Genomic DNA, 23,921 nt, shown 5'->3' on the forward strand with positions numbered 1-23,921 from the left:
GGCCACAAACGAAGAGGAGTTAGGCAGGAACCAGGCAGTGCAACTGTCTGGTTAGGACTCTACCAAACAGTGTTTGGTAATCAAGAAGTAAGTCATTAACATTAAAATTTGAGGGACAGCTGTGCCCTCAAATGGGTGGGCAGCTTACTGCAGAGCAACTGACAAAACCTGAGGGGGGACTTCCAAAGCAGTTCTGAGGGAACTATGTGCAGGGAGAAAATACAAATGAAATTTAAACCCCCCAACATTATATACCTCCAATGAATTGATTTGAATGTCCTTTCCATTTATTTTATTTATGCAACAATTAAGAGCATTACTTCAGTCATGCTCAGACACTACCAGCAGCTAGTAGTGGCTGGGAAGATTGGTGGCTTCTGGCTTTTACACAAGCATAGCGTGTGCCAAAGGCACATGAATTTCACCAGAAAATCTACCTTCCTCTCTCCCACGCTGAAAAAAACCCCAACCCAAATGTAAACCCAAACCACTCATTCACCTGTCAATTCCTTCTGTTATTTTTACAGGAAGTTTAATTTGTCCTTTTGGAGGAAAAGGTAGTTCTTGACAAACTTCAAATTAGGTACTCTGTTAGATTTATGGCCAAATAAAAGACTTTAGGGTAACTCCTTGCCTCCACTGATGTTGGTGGGAACTGCATCAGAGCAAGTCTTCACACCTAGCCCAAAAAAAGAGTTTAGAATGATCAAACTGAAATCTGTAGTCATGAGACTAGAATTGTTGATATCTCTTGAATGAATTGGACAACAAAATGAAATGTAAAGTTTAGTTGTGACTTATTCTATGGCCTAGATAAATAAACAACAGTTAATTAAGGATGGAAACAGCTGTGCTTAGGATTTCTCAGTGCAGAGTACTGCTACCTGATGGATGTGCCAGTTAAATGCTTTCAGAGAGGAATTTTTTGAGAAATGGTAGGTCTTTGTTGCTACCGATTCAACAATAAATTAGCAATCAGTTTTAGTGGCACAAAAAGAGTTTTTTGTTTCATAGTCTGACCATCTGGACATCTAAGTCTGTTAGAGAGTAACTTTATCTGCCTGGGGTAACTCTCCACTGGCTACTTTTACTTCTTGCCTAGTAGGGAAGTGAGTGCTGTGTAGCAGAGAGGAGTCCATGGACAGGGTTTGTTTCAGTTGGTGGATATGACACTTGATCAGAGGAAATACTGTGGGATGTATCTGTGGTGTTGGCTGAGCTACGGATGCTACTAAGCTTGCTGCAGAGCCCTTTCCTCTTGTGTACAGAAATTCTTCGGTTGTAGCATTGTATTGAATTTCATCAGCCATTTATAAATAAGATGCCTAATACTTAAGTAGCAAAGGTGCACAGAATGTACTCTAATAAACAGGTTTTATTCAAGTTCATTTGTTAATCATTAGGAAACTTTCCTTTTGGTAGTAGAGACTTTTGAGTGGTAGACTGCTGGGGCAATGAGATCTCCTTTTTTGACTGAGACTCTTAAAAACAGGAGAGATACATCTGTTGTGATTTAAGTGCATTTCTTAATTATATCTTGAGGTAATCTGTTATATGAGGTACCCTAGATCAGGACTTACCCACCTCTGTGTCATACAATCATTAAGTATTGCATTAAGTATTGCAGGTGTAGTGGGGGTGTAGTGTGGAGCTAAGTTTGTTGAGAAGCATTGGACTAGATGGTCTCTTGAAGATCCCCCAGCTCCCACTGCTTGATTTAATCACATGGCCTATGTTACATGTTTCACATCTGTAGGCAGCTGTATGTAGTTTGTTTTAAACAAATGTGAATATGTAATTTTGTTCTAGTATGATGCCTGACCTGCTTCCTTACCTGAGCGAGTTAAGCAAAACATCTGGTACATTCCTAATATGAATGTATTTGACCTGATTCAATGAGCATTTTTCATTTCTATATGAAATAAGAATCTCATTTATTTCATTACTGCATTTCATAAGCTTTTTGTCTTCCTGTATAAGATCTTTTTTTTTCTCTGAGCTGCTGCTAATTTGCAATCTGTGCAATTGAGCTAGCAGCCACGACTTTTAAAGTCAGTTAAATGAAAGTTACCACAGTCTCAGCTACTGAACTGTAACTCTTGACACCATGCTGATCCCATGGTGCTTTGTGTTTTTTAAAGAGCAATTATTATCAAAATGCATCATACCCCATGACGTGGATTTCCTCTAAAGTGCAGTTGAAATTTTTTGAAGGCTTTCAAAAATGTGCTTATAGTCATTTCTATTTTTCTGCTGTAGTTCAGATCAAATCTTTTTCTTTTTCGCCAGTGTCTTCAACATCATGAAGTTGGTCTTCATAGCCTTCCTTTTGCCATCATCACCTCTGGTTAGGCTTGGGTCTGTGATGTCGGGAAGATAACAGTCTCAGTGTCTAAATGAGCTCTTACAAAAAGAAGATAGGGTGGTTTATTTCCAAGTACAATATTCCAGAATTGTTTTTTGTGATGTATCAGTTGTTCTTCAGTCAAATCTAACACTACCAATGGCATGCTGTTTGAAAGATATCTTTTTGTAGTCTAAGCAGCCCACTTTCCATAACACTTCGATTGAGATGTGTTTATGAATCTGAATCACATTTCTTTGTTTCTGGACAGTGTTTATTGGGGAAAAAAATAATCTTGGATTAACTAGAAACATCCCCCTCTTGCTTTGTAAGATACTCCTTAAGAGGGTTTTAGGAAAGAGACCACACCATTGCATAAGGAAGATCCATCAAGAGCTGTGCTGTAGATTTAAAACAAAGTTTTTATGTTCTCAGAGAGTATCATTGGCTATATATATATATTTAAAAAAAATAAAATTGCCCTGATAATACAGGGCAAATGAAGTCCTAAAGATGGCGCAAACTCTACTTACGCTAACAGTTGCATCTGTGGATGCAGTCATGGGAATTGCTGATTCTGGATGCTTTGAATCTTGTGGAAGAGATTTTAGAACAGCAGAAATGATACTTGCATTGTTCTTCCACAACCAAAACTAATCTATTGTTTCTGTTTCAATTTTGTTTAATTCAACCCTGTTGAACAGCTTGGTTAGAATGCAAGCTAAACTTTTGAGTGCCTTCTGACAGATTTCTGTTAAATTGCATCCTTAATACGTCCAATTTTAGGATATAGCTTGTTATCAAATTAATTAATAGTACAGCTGAATCTATTTAGTCACTTTACAAATTCCAAGTGATACTGTTTAGAAAATGGACTTAAAGCCAGAATAAATAGTAAATTCTGATTACAGGTGATTCAAGTTGTGCTGTCCTGTGATTTCTGCCTAATTGTATCCATCTTGCTTAAATGTAAGCAGAATTGCCCACCAGAATTTTGCATCTGTATCTCATTATATAATGCTAAATAATGTTTTAGAGCATAGTAAATATTTTAGTTTTCCAGCAGGTTAAAACCAGTATGCTTAGTAATAGAAATACATTTATAATAAAAAAGACTTTGAAATGTTTAAAATTTTCAGATGTAAAATGATTTCCAGAGTTATGTAAGATCTGTTGCACTTTGAAAATATTCCTGTTATCTAATCCTACATCAGTAGAAATACATTTATGGATGAATTCTTATATTTCTTCAAAAGCAATGTTTATTTCATTATTGAAATGTTAAAAGGTGGTTTTGTTGTTGTTTTTTAAAAAATGAATTTTATTTATGTTCTATTGAGAGAGGTACCAAAAATGGCTTCCTGACTATTATTTCTTGGAGTGCTGTATTATGCTCCATTTGGGTAGTTAGAAATTACCCAGCAGATTTGACTCTGGGAGGAGAGTCTGTATAGCAAATGGGGTAAGAAATAGTTGAAATGTTCAGTGATAAAGCAGCATTTTACAGTAAGTGTTGCTTTTGCTTTTACCCAATCCTTTTACCCAGTCCTTTTTTCCTCAAAAAAAAAGTAATTTCCATGCCAGAATACAAAGACCCAAAAGTGAGGGAGTCAGGTAAAATATTTTGTAATAAAGGGTAAAGAGTGTTGCCTTATAGTCATAAAGTAGTGAATGCTGGGATCTCTGCTCCTGCCTGTCAGTGACTGAACTACAGCTTTGGTTGTATGTCACCTATGAAATTGCTTTACGCATTTTCTATATAGCTGGGACATGTTCCAGGTTCATCAGATTTAATGGCATGAAAGATAGTGCATACATACATATATACATACATACATACATACATAGAGCAAGTGAAGGCACGGGGCTTGCCTGCTGATTAGATATCAAAAGGGTTCAATATCCCAGAAACAGCACAATGTAATGCTGGACAAAACCAGACTACTACCAGGCTTCTTGCTCTTCCCACGTGCGTTTGGGTTGTAGTTATTTTTGAAAGAGCATTTGATGTTTGAACAGTGATATTTGAAGCAGGTAGTGATGCTGAAGGGAGGTACATAAATGGTACTGTTTGTTAGGTCATTGCCATTTGTTTCAAAGTAAAGTGCTGTCAGCTGTGACTGGAGAGGAAGAATAATGAGCATTCCTCTATTTGCAGCTATATGCCAGCCAGGATGCAAGCATGGTGAATGCATTGGGCCAAACAAGTGTAAGTGCCACCCAGGATACACTGGAAAAACCTGCAACCAAGGTAAGAAAGTGAAGTCCAAGAAAGAGAATTTCTTCTTGAAATCACAGAAGTATTGTTGATCCTTCTTCCTCCCAGCCCACCCCCACAAAAGTTGTATGTTGCCTGTGAACTCACATACCATGTCTGTTACTGCTACAGCCTTTCTGACATAGGGACTGACGATTGTAGAGAATGACATCTACAGTGGGATAACACAGAGGGGAAAAAGGCTATAATTCACATGAAATCAGTGAAATTAATGTGAAGTATTTATGTGCTCTCCTGAATCTGAATCAATTTATTTAAACCTTGTGGTCAGGATTCCTATAAAGTCACAATTTTCAGGTTTGGATAGAGAAATAATATTTGTTAGATTAAAAAGAATTTCTTTTATGCATTCTTGCTTTTGTGTCTCTAATCCTGAACTAGCTAGGTAGCAATAAACTGCGGTGTGTATTTAAGAGTTGAAAAGATGAAGTGTTCTCTTACTGAATTATCAATATTATTTCATTATGTATTTTCTTCCATATAAAGATCATAGTGTATAAATAGAATTGTAATACATGATTTGTTAGATTTTGATGCCCAACACATGCTCTCATACAAAGTTATCTCAGTGCAACTGTTCTTCTCCACTTGTCTCAGCCCATAGAAAAAGTTCATGTTTTCTGAGAGCACTGAGGTAGTTTGATGGAGAAGTGTGACATTTGGAACCACGTTGTTCAAATATGTACCCCCATGTTTGCTAACTTTCTTTTGACAAGTTGATTTTAGAGTGAATTATTTTCTTTAAAAATAGATGCATATTTATTTTCAGATTTACTTGTCCTTCCCAGACTTCTGTGGAAATGAATGTTGTATTTTTGTTTTGTTTTAAGTCCCCTTTATTCTGTCATCTCTCAAATTATTCTGTCTCCTCTTTCCTTTACTGTGGGCTGGCATTTTAAAGGATGGGTTGTTACAATTTTATCATTCTACACCTGTTTTGGTCAGTCTGGAACTTTTTTTTTTTAGAAAACTGTGTAGTGAATGAGCTGTTATTTTATGTATATGAAACAGGTTTTATATATACTACTTATTTTAACAGTATCAAAAGAATGTGGTGCACATTGCTGGAGGCTGCAGTCTTGACCTAAACTCTTCCCACTAAATGCTAAGGAAGGAAAAGAATGCGGTGATAATATTAAAGGCAGTATCCATCAAATATTCTTGCATGGTATTGAGGGCAAAGTTGCCATGGCAGATGTGCCTGAGGTTCCTGAGATGCCTGCTGCCTGCAGTGTTCCAAATGTATGCCAGTTCAGGTGACTGCAGCCTGTATCTAACCTGTCCTGTGAGACCTGTGAGCTGTTCCTGGGGTCAGGGTACGCTTTCTGCTGGTTCCACACTAGGACGAGATCTGAATGTGCCTAGTGGATGTAGAGTCTGCTTTTCTGGGAGGAAATTCAAATTGCACAGGATAAGTGTGACCTATGTTGTTAGAACTTGTATAGCACCTGTCCTATTCGGTCCATGGGCCGTCTTTCTCCCTTCTTATTCTAGAATAATAATTAGCAATAAGAGAAGTAACAGTGTTGGCAGAAGAAATGTTGAATCACCCCTGCAGAGATGGAAATCTTTCTATGATGTGTGAATGGTGCTGGGCTGTAAAGTATGCTCAGGTTCTTGGTGAAAGGTGTTGTTAGAGTTCAAACACTGATAAACAGGTTCATGGGCCTTGTGGATCAAATATTCCAGGAACCAGTCCAAGAGAAGAACCCAGCCTCACAGCAGAACTGTTGAACCTTGGCTATGTGATGGTGACAAGATGTTTGTCATTTTCCAGTGGCACTGCCATGGCTGTGGCAATCTAGCCCTCCTTTTAGGTCACTCAGAAGTTAGTTACCTGAAGTTTTTATTATATAGAAGTTTACCTTACATGATGTTGTTATCACAGGCAACTAAAATGCAGTGACACTGCCCAGAAGCTAACCATGCGCTCTCCTTGCTCCATTCAAATCTGAGCAGCTTGAATGTTTCCCTTCTAGCTTTTTTTATCCCGGGTTTACAGCTGTAACCAGTTACAAGAAAAAGCTGAGCAACTTAAAAGAAAATACCCCATGCCAGCTCTCTAATTTATAGCGATAGTAACGGAACTGGTATTTCTTTCAAAACGGATACCTTCAGTAAGATCTATGTTCACAGATAAATAGGAATAGTTGAAAACTTGTGACTTTTGCTAGCAGTCTTAAGCATATGCAAGTTAACTTCATGTGGTTGGGAAAGACTGTCTTTATGCAAAGAATATGAGGCCACTTCTCTGTAACTTATTATCCTGTTACCTGTTTGTTCCAGGAATGTGATGTAAAGTTTGCTACTTTCTCTTTCTGCAATGCAATTCTTGTCAGCACTTGATATTTAAATTAAAAAAAAAAGAAATTATATGATGAAGCAATGCATATTACAAAGATCTGGTCATTTCATTTTTATTATACCTTCTTCCCACCCTGTGAAGATGAGCAGCTATACACAAGTCCACCTGGTCAGAGCAGTGAAGCACTTCTATTCCGCCCCCTGGATCATCATGCAAGACATGAACTGTCAAGGGGTGAGATGGTCCTGTGTTTCAGGTGGCGTGAGCCTTCTACCTGCACGGCTTGAAACAGTAATACATCTTCTTGCACAGGGGGTTGGAGGCTGATACAGCGATGGCTGCGATGCAAACGCTGAACCTGCAGTGTCGTTAGCATGCAGAGCTGTATTTCCTTGATGCTGTGTGCCTGTATTCTGAAAAGGCTTGACACTCTACTATACTTACAGTTGTAACTTGCTTTTGTTTCTTTCCTCTGCTTTTCTTTCAGGGCCTGCATTTTTTGTTTCTAAGTTCCTTTGTAAAGTGAGAAGGATGGAAATTGTTTCAAATTTTCACAGACAAAGCTGTGATTTACATAAAGCTGGAAGATGAAGAGGATTGTTAACTTTTCCATTTGGCAGCTGTTGATTAATTAGACTAAGTGATGTGAACAAAACTCTCTTAGGGTGATACAAATCTCTCATAATGAAGTTTGACACGGTAGTGTGATGATAGTTGCTGGCAATGAAAGCTGATACACTGTTTATAGTACCGTGATAACAGTTTAATTTTATACTTGGTTTCTGGTCCCTGGCTCTCTGTTTTCAGTCTGAGTAAATTTGGTACTGCATATTTGATCTCTTTGTTGCCTGACCCAAGTTAGTTAATAGGCAGAAAAAGGCAGAAGAAGCTTGAGTGCTGGAGTCTTCTGCAGAAGCTAATTAAAGAAAATACCAGAGTGTATCACATCTTCCTAGGAATAAGCACCCCATTGTTAGGTCTGCACCGAAGTCAGTCATTATCCACAATCATGTGTGATCCTGTGCAGTAGTCAAAGAAGTCCCATCCGGATTTGCCAGCATAGCACAGTAATCCTTTCCTGCCATTCACCTTTTCATTTCTTTAAAAATTAAATAGTTCAGCTCAGTGGCCTGGGCTTATAGCCCTGCTTGCCATAGTACCCAAATTTGTCAGTCTGCTTTTTTATGTACATTGCTGCCTTATTTTGAAATCAGGAATGCTGGTTTTGTGTTGACTGTGCAGTTGTAGGCAACATGGGGGTTTAAGTGGCTGAGCTCAAGTGTGGGACAGTGAGTGGACATTCCCACAAAGAAATTAAAGGGACTTGTTGAATTTATTAATAGTGGTGGGCTTTATTTTTAAAAGTCCAGTGCAAGATTATGTGACTGAAAGAAATGATGGTATTTTCTTAAAAAGAAAAAGGATGAAAAAATGTTATTTTTATTACCCTTTGAGTTTATGCATTTTAGCTTTCATGGTTTTTAGAGGAAGCTTCAGCTGTTTTCTTATTTCCTCATTTGACCCATAGACATTTCTACTGAGATTGCTGTATAGATATTGCTTGGAGTAACACAATACATAACTTGACCTTCTTTAAACCAGCATTTGTTCAAGAGGTATGTGGCCATAGCTGACTTTTTGACTGCTAACATTAGCTTGAACTTGTTCTTGAAAAACAGACCTTGCTTAAGAAACGAGAAACACGGAGGCAGACAGAGTATATAAGCAGCAGGAATGTTTCAGTGCACCCCCGGTCCATGTGCAGTACATCCAGACTCATCTTTGGGCAGCATGCTGTTAGACATTATAAGCAGGTTCATCAAGAAAACTGTCAGCATATTCATACAGGTCTTTGTGAAGAACCAGTAGGACCTGCCAGTGATTGTGCAGGGTGCCTCCTAGGAAACGGAGCGGTGCTAGTCATGCGTTTTCTGTGTGTGCCCGTCTGTGCTGGTGAACAGGAGAAAAAGAGAAGTTTGGGGAAAGTAAGGTGGTTTGAGCAGTATGCTCTAACACACCTTAACCTATTTGCAGGTTGGCTTCACTTTTAAGCAGCCACAAGCTGCCAGGGCTTGTTTTCCAAAACAGCAGCATTCATTCTGACTCCATAAGGTGAAAAACGTCTTTCTCTCAATAGCTGATTTCAAAGGCAGAAGTGGAAACCGGTCACGCATGAGGTTTAGATTGGAGCGGAGTTGTGCTAACGGCCTGTTTCTGCTGCCTTGTGACCTTAGCTTTCTGTTACCTCAGCCAAGGGTAAAAAAATTGAACTTTTTCAAGGCACAGGCATTTTACTTTCAGCATGTTTTTTAAGATGTGAATCAAAAGCTGATGTTGGCAGCATTTGTTCACAGGCAGAAAGAGAATAAAGCAAAGACAGTAAGAATTTAGTCAAAATTCCACTAACGAAAAGCATGTGATGTGGTATCCTAATCCAGTTGATTGCACCTCCTTTTAAAGATCAGGCTATTTTCAGAGTATGTTACTTATAGCTGTCTATTTGCCAGTACTGGAGCTTTCCTTTCTGTACTAAGAATATTTTGTACCAAATGGTGGTGTAATGTTCAGAGCCCCATAGAAAGATCCAATTATTTAAGGCTCATAACGTATTCTATACTTACGCAGGATGGTAAACGGAGAACAGTCCTAGAAATAAATGCAGGATGGTTCTTCAGGGCAAAGACTTCAGGAATATCTGAATTTCGGAGCTGAAGACCAGTGGGATGTAGTAAGCATTAGAAGTTAACATGGGTACTGTTGAAATCCAACCCTGTCAGCTTAATTTCAGCATTGCCTTTCCTCATTCCATCCCTAATAGTTCAGTATTTTATACTTAGCTCTGTTAGGCAGTTGTTTTGTAAAGTGGTGCTTTTTGTACAGACCAGGAAGAATTATCTGGTTTAGACTTACAGAACTTTTGTTTCTCTTCCTGCAAAATTGTTGTCTGTGAATCTCAGGATAGTCAATAATGTGGGCTCTGTGGGGGTGCTTTTATGAATTGAAGACAAACTCTAACAGAGTTTTTGAATTTAACTATTACTTTTTTAAACACAGGTGTTGCACGTGTAATAAATATGTTAATGCAGCTATAGTGCCTGTCAGGAACTGCCTAATTGTAGTAAGTTTTACAGAATGAAGAAAAAAAAAAAACAAACAGCTTTTTGTGCTGCCCAGGGAAGTTAGCCTCTCAAAATGTGAACTTTCACCTGTTTATTATTGAGCATTTTTATGTAAAGTTTTTTTACACAAAGATTTTCACAATGAAAACTTGCCCCTTGCCCTTTAGCGTGATCATCTGTTGCTTTTCCATTTCACTTATGCACGTAGTCTATCAACAGTCACAACTCTTAGCTGAAGATCCCGCTTCCACGATAGAAAATCTCTTCTCCAGCAGTTTCTCTCAAACCTGGCAGGTACACTCCTGTGATGGTGGCATCAGTGCCTGCTGGGAGAAGTATGTTCTCAGACCAACTCCAGAAATGTTTTTAAGCTCCCAGAGAGTGAGAGTTGAAAAGGGATGCTCTTTCTCCAATTCATGATCTGCAGGAAGTCTGTGGAGGTGGTAATCACTGTTTTTTTGTCAGGTACAGGGCTGGGCCTCACCTGGCAACTCTTCCTTCCATACCTGGCCCTCCTTGATGCTCTAGGAGCAAATGTTTCCCTTTAGGCTTCCCAGAAATGTCTTGTTCAGCCTCCTACAGGAAGAAAAGGGAAATGAGGTCCTTTTACCACTACCCTCTTGCAGCAGGTGGGAGCAGGAAGTATTCTTAGCCCTAAGCCTGCTGTCTAGTAGAATGGGGTGAAAAAAGTCATATCCCTTGGGAGAAGGTTTGTGGAGCAGTACCTGTCTGCCTGACACTCCCGCTTCCTTGACCCCATGGAGGTGAAAACAAATTAGGATGTACCAGAACTATATTTGTCTTCCTAACATCGTAACGCTATAAACCTTTGCATCTAGTCCGTATAGGTAGCACATTGCCTTCTCAGCTGGCACTTTATGAAGTGACTGCTGTGTTGTGTGTCTGCCATGTGGTAGGGAGCCCCTTTCTGCTATGTGAATTAGGGAGTGGCTTTTGACAAGAATGTCCTTAGTAGTGGAGATGGCTCTTCAAAATGTTCCTGAAAGTATCAGTGACACTCTTGCAGTAACAGACCTCCAGACAGCATTGTGCAGTATTAGAGATGAGGGTTGGTAACCTAGTTGTCAAGTCTTTGCTGGCTAGATTTGTAAATAAATTTATTATTTTCATCTTTATTGTCATCTTTACTCAACAGTACACAAATAGCTAAGTAAGAAATTATTCTGGTTTACCCAGAAAAAGCCAACGTATATTCTTGGGAGAGAATTCTGAAGAAATTTTACTACTTCTTAGAGGCCTTATCTACTAAAATGAAAATTGTAGGCTGAATATTTTCAGTTTAAATCTTTAATTCTGTATTGTACTGTAAATCTAAAATCCTAGTCTTCACAGATAGTACTTGACAAATATCACTGATGTCAGATGGTTTTTTCCCCAGTATATTTTAGATGATAAGGAATACATTTTCTCTGTATTTAAACAAGCTCTGTGAGGTTGTTTAAAGCAGGTTAGCATCAACTTTCCTACCTTCCTCTGCGACTAATTTTGAAGCATGATAGTGAATCACTGAATTGCTATCAGAATCACTGATAGTGATTGCAGCAGTGATGTTTGCTTTCTTCCTCCTCCTCCAGAGTTCTGGCTGGTCCTGGACATGGCATCAACATGAACAGTGGAAAGATGTGGGCAGCCTGAGCTTGTGCCTTCCCTAATGAAACTTCTGTTGGCACTTAATCTAATGCTAGTACTGCCATTTCTGAAGGGGTTTCTGTGAAACAACAAAATATGCCACTTAGCAGCGGGGTTGAACAGTGCTCTCATGCAGGATATTCCAGACACTCGCTATCAGCTGGACTGCATACAAAAAGCTAATTACCATTTTCTTTCTTTCTCAAGGAACTCAAGCTAGTAGTTTTTTCACACGTACTTTGTATGTTTTCTTTTCCCACCCCACCCCTTCCCTTGTACTTTTCATTTCAGATCTGAATGAGTGTGGACTAAAGCCACGGCCGTGCAAACACCGGTGTATGAATACTTACGGCAGCTACAAGTGCTACTGTCTGAACGGCTACATGCTCATGCCAGATGGAACGTGCTCGAGTACGGCAAGGCTTGTTGCTTGTTTTTTTCAAGCTCCTCAGTATCCCTGCCTGGGTTTTCTTTGGAAACTTGTATGAAACTGATCCCAAAATAAAAGATTAATTGTGCTGGAAATTAGGCACTTGTACAAGATGAGCTTCTTTTTTTCTAATGAAATTAAGCTGAACAAAACAAGAGCAGATATTTTGGTTTTATTAGTTTTATTACAAGTTTCCCCAGTTGCATTCTTCAATGTGGTAAATCACCGTTTAATTGGCCTTCAAGGACAAGTGCTTGCAGTGTTCATTGCAGCAAGAAGCCTGCAGTTCTGCTGTATTATGTCCTTAGGAATGTAAAATCCTTGAAGCTGCAGATATTGGTTGGTTGACTGTCATCTCTCTGGAGATCAGGTTCCTACTTGCTTTCATAAAAGTAGATATTTTGAGTGACTGGGCAGGGAGAAGGGGAGAGAAATTACCTTTAATTAGAGATGCTCCTATTTTAAGATGGCAGGACTGTCCAGGAGGGTTTATGGTGCATACTGGGCTTTGTATTCCTCGTGGGGGCTGCATTCGATGGCACAACCTGCTATGCTTGTGGTGGGTTTCTTTTTTTTTTCTTTTTTGTTTCCTTAAAGATGTAATTTGTGGAAAGAAAAACTTTACTGTATATACATTTGCTTTTTAAAGCCAGAATGGATACCTGTCAAATTCAAGGATTATTCCACTTCTATCATAACTATACAACATCTTAATTCACCAAAGCTTTTAGGCATTTTCCAGTACTAATCAGAGGCCTTAACTAAATATGCTCAATTATTTTTCCCTAGATGCCCTTTCCTGCTCGATGGCAAACTGTCAGTATGGCTGTGATGTGCTGAAAGGGGAAGTGCGCTGCCGCTGTCCTTCTCCAGGGCTGCAGCTAGGCCCTGACGGCAGGACTTGCGTAGGTATGTGATTGAATGTGGATTTGATTTCCCCCACCCCAAATGTTTGACCTTTACACTGAATGCAGTTCAAGAGAGTTTATCACATGTATTTAGAATGCACTATATGTGCAGTTTAAAGATGTTACTGATGAGAATTGGGGTAGGCATGTTGCTCAGTGTTTTCCTCCAGTCCTGCAGCTTTCATTGGCTGCATAAAGCCTGCACAGGGTGCTGTATCCGAGCCCTTGGCCCTTCCCGCTCCTGTTACTTTGGTCTGTTAAACCATCGATAACGGAGCGTCAAAGTGCCTTCCTACAGAAAAAAGGCAGGGATGGAGAGGTCAGGTCTCCCTCATACCCAACAAGGAAGGTGGTGCCTAGGCTCAGGGAAAACAGGGATAATTTGTGCCAATCATTGAGATTATACTGGGATGAAGTGAAGGTCTGCACGCTCCCAGTATTAATGGCAGTGAAACTACTGTCTGCCTTCTGTGCTGTGAAAACTCCAGGTTAAAATAAACCTGGGAATTTGGACTGTATGAAAGTGAAATACTTCATTCCCATGTTTCTGAACATGGAAAAGCTTATGGTTAATCAGGCTGCATTGTGTCACGCTCTACCATGGCCTGAAGAGCAGCGTGACATGTGAATTCATTAGTCATTAACTATACATCCTGAGAGGATATGATGCTCTAGTGATTTTATTATTTATATTCTATGCAGTGCTCCAGTTCCATAACCAGTAAAAACACTTGCACTGAAAGAATGCAAGAGAATGTGGATGCACTCATTATCCATTTGGGTTTTGTGGCTGTCCACAGGGGAGGTGGTTCTCCAGGTGCTTGACCCATGCTGACTAAGAATGTGTTTGCACAGCAAGGAACAGATTCTAGATCTTCTGGTGTGAGGAGCAGGCTCGGCTCTTAAGTCAAACGGTTTCTGAAGTACACAGTTGGCACATCTATGTATGGGAAAGAAGAGGAGAAAACTCCCCACCGTTGTCACATACTGAGGGGATTGAATTGTGATTAATCACACTGTGGACATGGATTCCTCACATGTGTAAAGGCTCATCATTGCTGGGGTTGCCAGCTCCAGTGAGGGTCTGGATATTGCCACAGTACAAATAGAGGTGTAGATGATGCTAAGAACATTGAAGTGTGTATTGGCTGCTGCTCATGAAATCCTTATTTGAGGAGAGTTTGAAAGAGAGCAGGGAATGTGATACTTAGTTTTAGCACAGGTGGAAATTCCTCAAGTTATTATTCTATTCTTTGTTTAGCTTATGCTGATCATTCTCTCATTAAAATGTTCTTCCAGACAATCATTAAAGAGCCACCAAAGTTTTACCAAGGTACATAATATAAACTAAATAAAAATTAGCATTACTTAATACAGTTAAAGTATTGAAAATCAATTCAGTATTCAGTTGAATACTGGTTGTCACACTTATTGGTGCATTTTGCTTTTTATGTGCCTTTGGAGCAGCTCCCTGGCACTGAATCTGGGCATGCACCTCTGTTGCAGACCAGGCTGAGACCAGAATACAAATCACCCCGTCCTGCCCTGGCTTCCATAGGAAGCAGCATGTTGCAGCAGGCAAAGGGAAACAGCTTCAAACCTTTTGGGCCCAGGAGTGAATCGGCATGGGTCCATGGACTGGAAAGTAGCCACAGTCACTGTACTATTTGAGAGCTGTAGGAAACTAACCAATTGTAAGCACTTGCATACCATCTTCTAGCTAATGATCGGAAAGTGGTTTTCCCACCAGTAACAAGCATCTACCCACCTCTCATATTAAATGCAAGCAGCTGACTGTTACTTTTTTCCATTAAATTGTGCCAGTTTTCAACAGCACATTGATTAGCAGTTCAGTCCTGTCTATTTAGGATGTGTAACTGCCTAGAAAATTAAACAATGCCACTACAGTGCTCCCATCATCTAACACACTTCTTGCTGTATGGGAATTTGCAAAACATGGGTATGCACAGAGGGGAAAGCAGGACAACCTATGTTAGGTTTTAAAGAACATAACCCATGCCATGATGAGGTATATTTAGTGGCTAATCTTTTTCTTACTGAATTGCTATTTGAAGTTGTGGTTTCAAGATTAAAAAAACCCCAACCCAAACAAAACCCCAAAAACTAATTCATAGTAATTAAGAGTCTGAAATATGCATCCTTGAAGTAATATTTTGATAAAGACTAGAAAATTGTGGCTTGCAAATTAAATGACTGTAGGGAACACAGTAGGATTTGTAAAACTGTTAATAATGTGCCTGAAGCCCAAAACATTAATGATATATTCAATCCAAGAGGCAGATTTATAGGGAGATCCAGGCAGTTGGGCACTGTGGAAGCAGTCCCATCTGAGAGGAAAGGAAAGCTGGTATTTTGGTGTGGTCTGACGGGCCAGGAGTCAGCTCAGGGGCTGACTCCTTGCTGTCCCCAGCAATTCTTCACATGCAGTGTGGGACAGTGCCAGCAGGAGCAGCTTGGGAGAGCCCATCCAGACAGTTATTTGTGCACTGTAGGAAACGCAGCTTGGAGAAGTTGAAGCTACATCTCCCCTGCCTGGGGTAGCTGCCCTAACCAACCAGCAGGTTTGTGGTAATGCTTTTTCTGTGCTGTGCGAGAAACTCAGGTTCTCTCTGCCCTGTGCAGACCTCTTTCACAAGCAGCAGGGCATCAATCACTTGGCTTTGTTTTGCACTCTTGACACCTGTAGCTGAAGTGCTCCTTTTGGGAAAAGAATTGCGTGGAGAGCAAAATCTTGCTTTCTCAGAGATCAAGGGCCTGATAGAGCTGCAGAGCAAAGGCTTGAACTGTGCTCTGCAGATAACCAACAGCCATCAGAAGCTGTGTGTGCCAGAGGCAGCCGTGCATGCCAGGTCTCTACCTCAGTGAGGAATTAGGGTTCAGGCACTCAGCAGACTTCAGCTCGGTTTCCAAGGGTTACGAAGTCAGTGGCAGCTCAAGCAGCTTTAATGTGTCAGCTTGACTTCTGAGAGCTTCCCAGAGAGGGAAAGCAGCGCTGGGTGAGCATTGGCTGCTCCCTCTGCCTCAGCCTGGCTTGTTAGAGTGAACAACGGCATCTCCCGGGAGATGAGGAGCATCAGACATTTACTGAGCATCACTCACATCTCCCCACTCCTCTGTCCTTGCCTGGATATAGTTTGCTGAAGCACGGCTTCAGGTCCTGTAACAAGCCCCTGACAGGCCAAATAGGAGCCACGTATCTCAGCACCTTAGGCTATTTTAAAGTCACTTAGGTAACCAACTTCTCTGTGAAAGATGGGTGAGCTACAGGCATTGTGAAGGGTAAGACATTGCAAAGAGGAGGTGCCCAAAAAATATTTAGCCTGTGATAACTAACTGGTTAGGGGACTGAGAAATACTGCACCCCTGCCACTAGCTTGAGCTGCATTTGTTTAGAGCAAGTCCTGAAGAGATGATGATTTCCTGATAGGCTCAATGAGCAGGTCTTGGATTAGGGACACCTGATACTTTAAAAAAAACAAACCAAACATGTCCTACTGTGGGGTGAGGTACTGTGCATGTGCATGTATGACCTGTGCTACGGGAACAGTACTGCAGGCATGTTTCAGAAAAATAATTACTGGGATAGTTTTGATTATTATTCCTTGCCTGTAAAGCCAGGTGCTGTCTTTATACCAGGCAGGGCTTGGTGTGGGACAAAAGAACATTGCACAAATAATACAAAATAGCTTTTCTTCAGAAAAATACTGTTACAATTTTAAGGACAAGTGTCTGTTTGTCCTTAAGTTTTTCATTATGTGAAACCAGTTTAAATTAGATAGTATAGATTGTATTTTAACTGCTGTTAAAAATAATTCAGTTCCTTTGTTTCCACAGATATTGATGAATGTGCTGTGGGGAGAGTTATCTGTCCACGATTTAGGCACTGTGTGAATACTTTTGGAAGCTACGTTTGCAGGTGCCATAAAGGCTTTGATCTAATGTACATCGGAGGCAAATACCAATGCCATGGTAATAACAATTTATTTCTGATGAGCATGTAATAGAGCTGTACATTCCAAACTGAAATTAGTGGTTTAAAGAGGAACATTGATTATTATGGCTGAAATGTTGAAGCAGGTTGTTTTAGGAAAGGGTGGATTATAGAAAGACACTACGAATAAGAAAGATTATATTTTTCCCCCATTCTTGTAACTGGTTCTCCTGTGGAAGCTAATGGGAGACCAGAGCTGATGGCCCCAGGAATCCCTTTCCAAAGCCTTTTTCCCCACAGGTTTCGCTGTACACAGGCAGTTTTAGGTTTGGAGCAGTGCATGAGCTTAGTATATTTGAGCTGTAATGCAGGTGTGCTCCATAGCATACTCTAAGATTCAAGATGATGAAATGTGGCTAGAGCACAGCTTCACTCCTTCCAACCCAGGCTGCCCAGCTTTCCCTGAAACAGGTTGGGAAATAACCTGTCTTTGTCTGGACAGGAGTCTGGAATGCAGCTGGTGTATGGCCTTCCACAAAGATGTTCCCAGGTCTTACTGTCTTAGTGTCCCAGGGCCTCAAGTGGTTATAAGCCTTTCACTGAAGAAAGGACCTTGTGGAGATAATGAGGCATTGCTTTAGGTTTGTTTACATTTTGGAGAGAAATCTCTATGTAGAGTACTGGAGTTTGGAGACTTTTGCTTGCGTTACTAACAACAAACATGGAAATGCCCTATAAGATGTTTCAAGCAGTTTCTACTTGACATAGAAACATCTACAGAGATCTATAACAGAGTAAGCATTTTATGGAAACAGTTTAATACCTTTGTGACTAAGAACACATGTATTCAGACAATCAGTTTTCCTTTCCTTACCATGTCACCTTTAAGAAGTGGTAATTAAAATTGTGATCTTCGTGATCTCAACTGCAGTCTACCCACAGTCCATCACTGAAGCTGGTGCTGAGGTATGAACTTTTACCCAGATGTCCTGTCACCATTTTGATTTGTGACTCTCTTCTTTTTCCCACTGGCAATTCAGTTTTATTAAATTTTTAAAAATTAGTGATGTTTTCATAATGACCATACTACTATTTATGGTTTCACAAGGGAAAGTCAAGTCTCTTCGATGTAAATGATTTTTTTTCCCTGTAACTTTCTGTTGCAGATATAGATGAATGTTCCCTTGGCCACCATCAGTGTGGTAGTTTTTCACGATGTTACAATACACCAGGATCCTACAAGTGCAAGTGTAAAGAAGGGTACAGAGACAATGGAACAAGCTGCATACGTATGTAACGCTCCTTTTAAAAAAGGAATTCCCAAAGTACATGTGTCCCGTGTTGTGAATTTTGAGAGACAGCGCTGTCAGGCTCAGTTTCTCTTAACTATTTTTAATACATAATAAGGGGACAGGGAATGTAGTCAGAGTTTTCTGAGTCTTAGCATGCCATGTTAAAAATACCTTTCCCTGAGACATTTTCATAATTAGAAAGAAATTCACCTCTCCCTATTCACACTTTGATTTAGAAATTGCTTCAGGATGAGAACAACTGAGTAAGCAGGGTAGGTCTGGTCAAACGGTACATATTACTCATACCCTGTTGTTATGTATGCTCTGCTACTGACCTGTTTCAGCAGCTCACCCTGTCCACTGCTCCTCAGATGTGAGCAGAGCTGAGGAGAAAAAGGATAATTCCCTTCTTCACCTTTCTCTCAGGAGAAGCTGCCACCCCTTTGGTACAGAACAGGCCACTGGAGCTCCCCCATGTTTGACATCCCTTGGGACTGTGCAGCTCTCTGACATCTGCTGAATCTTTCTGAGGACCCTGCGTCCATAGAATCATTCTGGTCTTTGGTGACTCGCTGACCCCTTTAACGAGCAGTGCCACTGCAGACTTGTTTCCTTTGGCTGTAGCTGTCATGGTAATGTGATCTGGCCAAGGTGGACACACTTAACGTGTGTTGCTGGAACACAGTCCTAAGGTGCATTTGATATATATATTTTGATATAACAAGATGTGAAAACCACAGGGTATTCAAAAGAATAGTAATAAATAGGTGGCCAAAGAGAAAACCTCCTCAAGCAGTTCGTTGTTTAACAAACAGTAGTTCTTCATTTTAACTGTGTGTTATATTTGAAGCACTTGTACACAAAATATGTGACCAGAGTTCTTACTGGGGCTTTTAAGACCTTCAGTGAGACATAAAAGGCTTATTAACAAATAGAAAACTATAAATAAAAACCCAGATGTTCTTGCATTTCATGTCTGCAGGAACACCCCTTGTGAAACCAAGTTTCCCATTTGCTGTCCTTTCTTATTGAAACGCTGGGGGAGATGGTACTGTAGGCTGTGTCACTGAGGTGTACACAGTGCTCAGTTCACCTTTTTGTGGGGGCTGAATAAAGGCCATTTATTTAGTTTTCTGGTGTTTAGCAAAGGTAAAGATCTACATGAAGGCTACTGGCTTAGGTTCAGTCTCTATAAAATGATTAATGTTTATTGACAAAGAAAAGTTTAGAAGTGGAGAGGGCTGAAAGAGAAGTTCCTTAAGCCAAAGGCATCTGCCCATCCATGACCAAAACGCTTGTAACAATGGGGTCTTGCTAAAACTTGCCTCTGCTCCTCCATACCAACTTGTCCAGTTTAGAAGGCTGGTTAACACACATCTCCCTGACCATGCTCTTTTACTAGCAGTGCTTTTGGGTCAGTTTTGCCAACTCTGAAAGGCGTTGATGCTTGGAAAGAGGTGGTGATGAAAGTCTCTTGCCCTTCAGTCATTCTGAATCCTCTCTAAACTGCTGTAATAAGAAGTACTCTTTAAAGGAGTGCAATAATTCAGCACTGCTGATGCTAAAATAGGTTTCTAATTAGTGGAAACATTCAGAAGAAGAGAAATTATTTCAGCAAAGGCTCTCTGTGTCATAATGAAATATATTTAGTTTCTGGAGCGAAATACTTGGATGTCCATTTTGGTCCATTTTGATTCTCTTTGCAGTTATTCCTAATGTTATGATTGAACCACCTGGTCCATATGATATATTCAAGGGCAACAGCACGCTTCCTGGGGGAGGCAGTGGTATAACCGATAGGATTCCTGATGTTGGAGGCACGAGGCAACCCCTCAGACCACCGTATGTACCCGCTGTTGTTACAGAAAGGCCAGTGACCAGACCAACGACTCGTCCTACGCCCGCGCCAACGACTCGTCCTACGCCCGCGCCAACGACTCGTCCTACGCCCGCGCCAACGACTCGTCCTACGCCCGCGCCAACGACTCGTCCTACGCCCACGCCAACGACTCGTCCTATGCCCAGGCCAACAACTCGACTGACACCAAAGCCAACCACGAGGTATGTGCCAGTGACAACAAGGACAGTAACAAAGCCAGTGACGAGGCCTTTGCCTCCAACACCACCTCTACCTACAATTTTAAGACCTACGCTACCACCACAGAGAACTCCACTGATAACAACTGAAGAGCCTTCATATGTTACCACTGAAACTACACCTTCCCAAGGAATTACAGATGACAACAGGATCCAGCCAGACCCTCAGAAACCCCGAGGAGATGTGTTCAGTAAGTAATTTTACATACCCTTTCATTTATCAGAACTGTAGATGCAGTGAGGTGAAAGCATGCACTGTATTGCTTGGGTTTTTTGGAACATTTTATGAATGAGAAGAGAGACATGACACTGAAAATCATCATGTGGTGAATCTTCACAAATAATTAATTTCATTACTGAACAAAAAGTTCTGAGTTGATTCAATCAAAAATTTCATTATTTTTCTTCTTAAAACTATTTATGTGTGTAACATCCTGTGTAATTGCTTAACCTAACGATGCTTCCAGATGACAGGTTTGGAGAAATGGAAGTTATTTTATTGAAAAGTACTGAAATGCAACTTAACTCATGAATGGTGAACAGATTAACATTCAGGGAGTTGAGAGTCACTCCTGACCTATTTCCATAGCTTTGCAAACTGTGTCTGACTACCTAAAGACTGTGACATCACCTATATTGTATGAATTCAAATAGACTTGGATGTTTATGACTAAGCAATGGGAAAAATGCATAAAAATAACATAGAGGCTAACTTAATGGACTGCATCTATGCAAGTGGATACATGGAAAGCAGAAGATCATAAAGATTCTCACAGCACGAACACATGCCATTTTAAGAGCTGCTCTGAAATCTGCAGCTCTGTTCCTGTGCCCGCTGTAGTGCATTCCACAGCAGACACCACTGCCACATGCCGAGCGAGTTACACGTGTCTGCCAAGAAAAACTCAACACCCAATTTCATCTTTAGTTCTGCTGCTAATTTTAGAGACAGGGAGGGTGTGCTGCTTCAGCCTGTATCCTTCAGCTTGATGTAGAATACAGCTGCTGAAGCAATGTAGTAGAAGGAAAAGTTTGCTGTCTCAGAGCAGGTGTACAAGCAATGTGCATGTTGGGGTTTTTTTGGGGTTGTTTTTTTTTTCCAGTTGCCCTTGCATCTGTGGGGTAATTTCTTGAGCTATGTTCTCTTAGATAGTTACACAGTGAAATACTTTGTTCCTTGTAAAATATTGTTTGTTTTCCCTGGTGACGTTTATCTATTGCAGACAGTTTGATAAATTTAAAATGGAGTCAAAAGCTGACTTGAAATTTGGGAAGATAAGTCCTGGTACTGCTCAGAGAAGTGTGCTTTTGTTTTTCAAGGTTGTTTTTTAAACAACTGATATTCAGTTCAGTATATAAAAACATTTTAATGTAAAATTCTCAAAAGAAATATAGTAAGACTGCCCAGACTCAATGTTCTCTGTTAAAAATAGAGACTTCTGTGGAAGTTATTCTAGACTGTAGTGTTACACTTCCCAGGTGTCTCGCATCGCAAGTGTTCTCTGGAATTCTAAAGCAGAAGGGTAGTTTTCAGCTATATTCATGAAGTCATTAACAATTATCTGTATAAATCTTATTATTTACAATTAGTCACTCTGTGTTCTCCCTGGAGGCTAGAGTTCGAAGCTAATGCTTTTCAATATGTGTTCTTCAGGTATAGGGGTTTGGAAGGGAGGACAGCAAAAGCGTTTGAAGTTTGTGTAAGCTTACATTATAGTACATGCAACAGCCACAGGAAAAAATGATCTCTGCAAAGTGTTTATCAACCATTTGTTTAGGTGAGCTGCCACCTGTGAGTCTGTGATGCACATATATAGCTTCAAAGGCTTCAGTGCGCCATACGGCAGGATTCCAATGGGCCCAGCACCTCAACTGCTACTGGCCTCAGTAGGCAATACAGGACAGATGTCTCCTCAGATCAAGTCAGTGATATGTGTCTTAATCCCATATTATTTCTTCTATCCCCTACTAAAGATAGACTTGATACACATACGTGTGTCTGAAGGCATATTCCACCCTATGCTGCATAGGAATGGCAGGGATTTGCATGGCGCTAGTAGCGCGATCCTTAAAAAGCTAGTGTCTTTTATTCTCTCTCTTTTTCCTCTCCATTCTTTCTTTCTCTCTTCTGGCTGTCTAGGAAGTGGTCACTGGTTTCCCCTCTGACCTTCTCTCTGTCCGCAGGCATTTGTTTAGGATTTGAAAGCTGCAGTTGGGTGCAACCAGTTCTCTTCCAGAAGAATGTGCTACCTTGTCAAGAAAAGCATTGCTAGTAGAGTAAGGTGTTACTTCACCTTTTGAATCCTGTTACTGTAGAAGTCTGTGGTGTAGGGGAGAAGTTATATTTCATCATGTGGGACATCTAGAAAAGCAGATAGAAAAGTTGTAGCCACATATTACCTACCGTATTACAAACTAACATGTCAGTAGGCACTGCTTTGCTGAATAGGTGGTACTCCTGTTAGGCAGTCCGTGGCAAAAGGGTAGTTAGTGTGCTGTATGCTGACACATGTCCTGGTTTGCTAGGCCAAATCCTGCAAACATCCTTGTGGTCTAGGATGAGTCCAGGTCAGGAGAGGAAACATGCCTGGGCAAGTGTAGGTGTTTTCTGAAGGCCTCTCAAGTTGCAATTTTTCACTATATAACCTTTTCCTGAGCTTACCCGTGGTGACTCGTTGCTCCTTGTTTTCTCCCTCTGTTGTTATTTGACCTGTTTCCCACAGGCTGATTAAACCTGTCCTAAGCTTTCACTGCAGAGGATTCTTGAATGTGCTGCTCAGCTTGAAATCAGATGAGGACCAGTCACGTTGGCCTGTTCAGTGGTGATACAGATGATAATAAAGCTGATAATGTTATTTAAATGCCTTTGCGGTTTTTGAAAGGTGTTGGGCTGTTGCTTTGCTTTAGATGCTTTGCACCTCTTCTGAAAAGGCAGCTCGCTTTGGGGAGCTGGTTTTTTGGAGAACAGAATCTGAATAGTTTTTAAAATGGATTCCTACACTTGGCCTTTGAACTGCTTAGATGCAGACAGTGGAATCTGGCACCAAGGATAATCTTCTCCTGATATGGATATGGGGGAAGGCAGTGAGGGAGGAATGCAGTGAGGGCTTAATATTTAACTGTTTTGGGACTGATACAAGCTACAGTGAAGTGCAGAGGAATCTCTTCTGGTTACTCAAATGGATTAAGTGTCTAACAAAGAGAATGAACTCCTCAGTAACATTGTGTATGTCTGCTACCATCAGGATCTGGGTGATAAGCATTAAAACCACAAACCTAAAGAGCAAGCATAATACTAGATGGCAGAGCAAGAACAACCCCCCTTATCTGTATGAAAAGATAGTTCAGTGATTTTCCTTCTTAGGCTGTAGTGGAGCTGAAAAGATTGGAATTAGGAGACTTTTCTCATAACAGCTATTCAAGCAGTTTAAAAATTGGATTAAAACTTGACTCTTTCTGCTCCCCCTTTCAATGACTGGTAAGTCCTTAGTGCAGTCAATGCAGTTATGTGATCCTTGGAACTGTTGAGAAAAGGGATAAGCTAAA

The 23,921-nt window shown here is 40.5% G+C and overlaps 1 protein-coding gene across 1 annotated transcript in view; it reads left to right on the forward strand.

Moving 5' to 3' along the window:
* NPNT (nephronectin) overlaps window positions 1–23,921 on the forward strand; it is a gene marked incomplete at its 5' end in the record, with an annotated part of 45,779 nt that overhangs the window by 12,110 nt on the left and 9,748 nt on the right. Inside the window, 6 exons of the mRNA XM_084262811.1 lie at window positions 4,503–4,595; window positions 11,988–12,107; window positions 12,916–13,035; window positions 16,890–17,024; window positions 18,153–18,275; window positions 20,144–20,566. Of these exons, the coding sequence (XP_084118937.1) occupies window positions 4,503–4,595; window positions 11,988–12,107; window positions 12,916–13,035; window positions 16,890–17,024; window positions 18,153–18,275; window positions 20,144–20,566 (1,014 nt within the window). The remainder of the gene's footprint in view (window positions 1–4,502; window positions 4,596–11,987; window positions 12,108–12,915; window positions 13,036–16,889; window positions 17,025–18,152; window positions 18,276–20,143; window positions 20,567–23,921) is intronic.

This window comes from Gallinula chloropus (genome assembly GCF_964237585.1).
Source record: "Gallinula chloropus genome assembly, chromosome: 4".
Taxonomy (NCBI): domain Eukaryota; kingdom Metazoa; phylum Chordata; class Aves; order Gruiformes; family Rallidae; genus Gallinula; species Gallinula chloropus.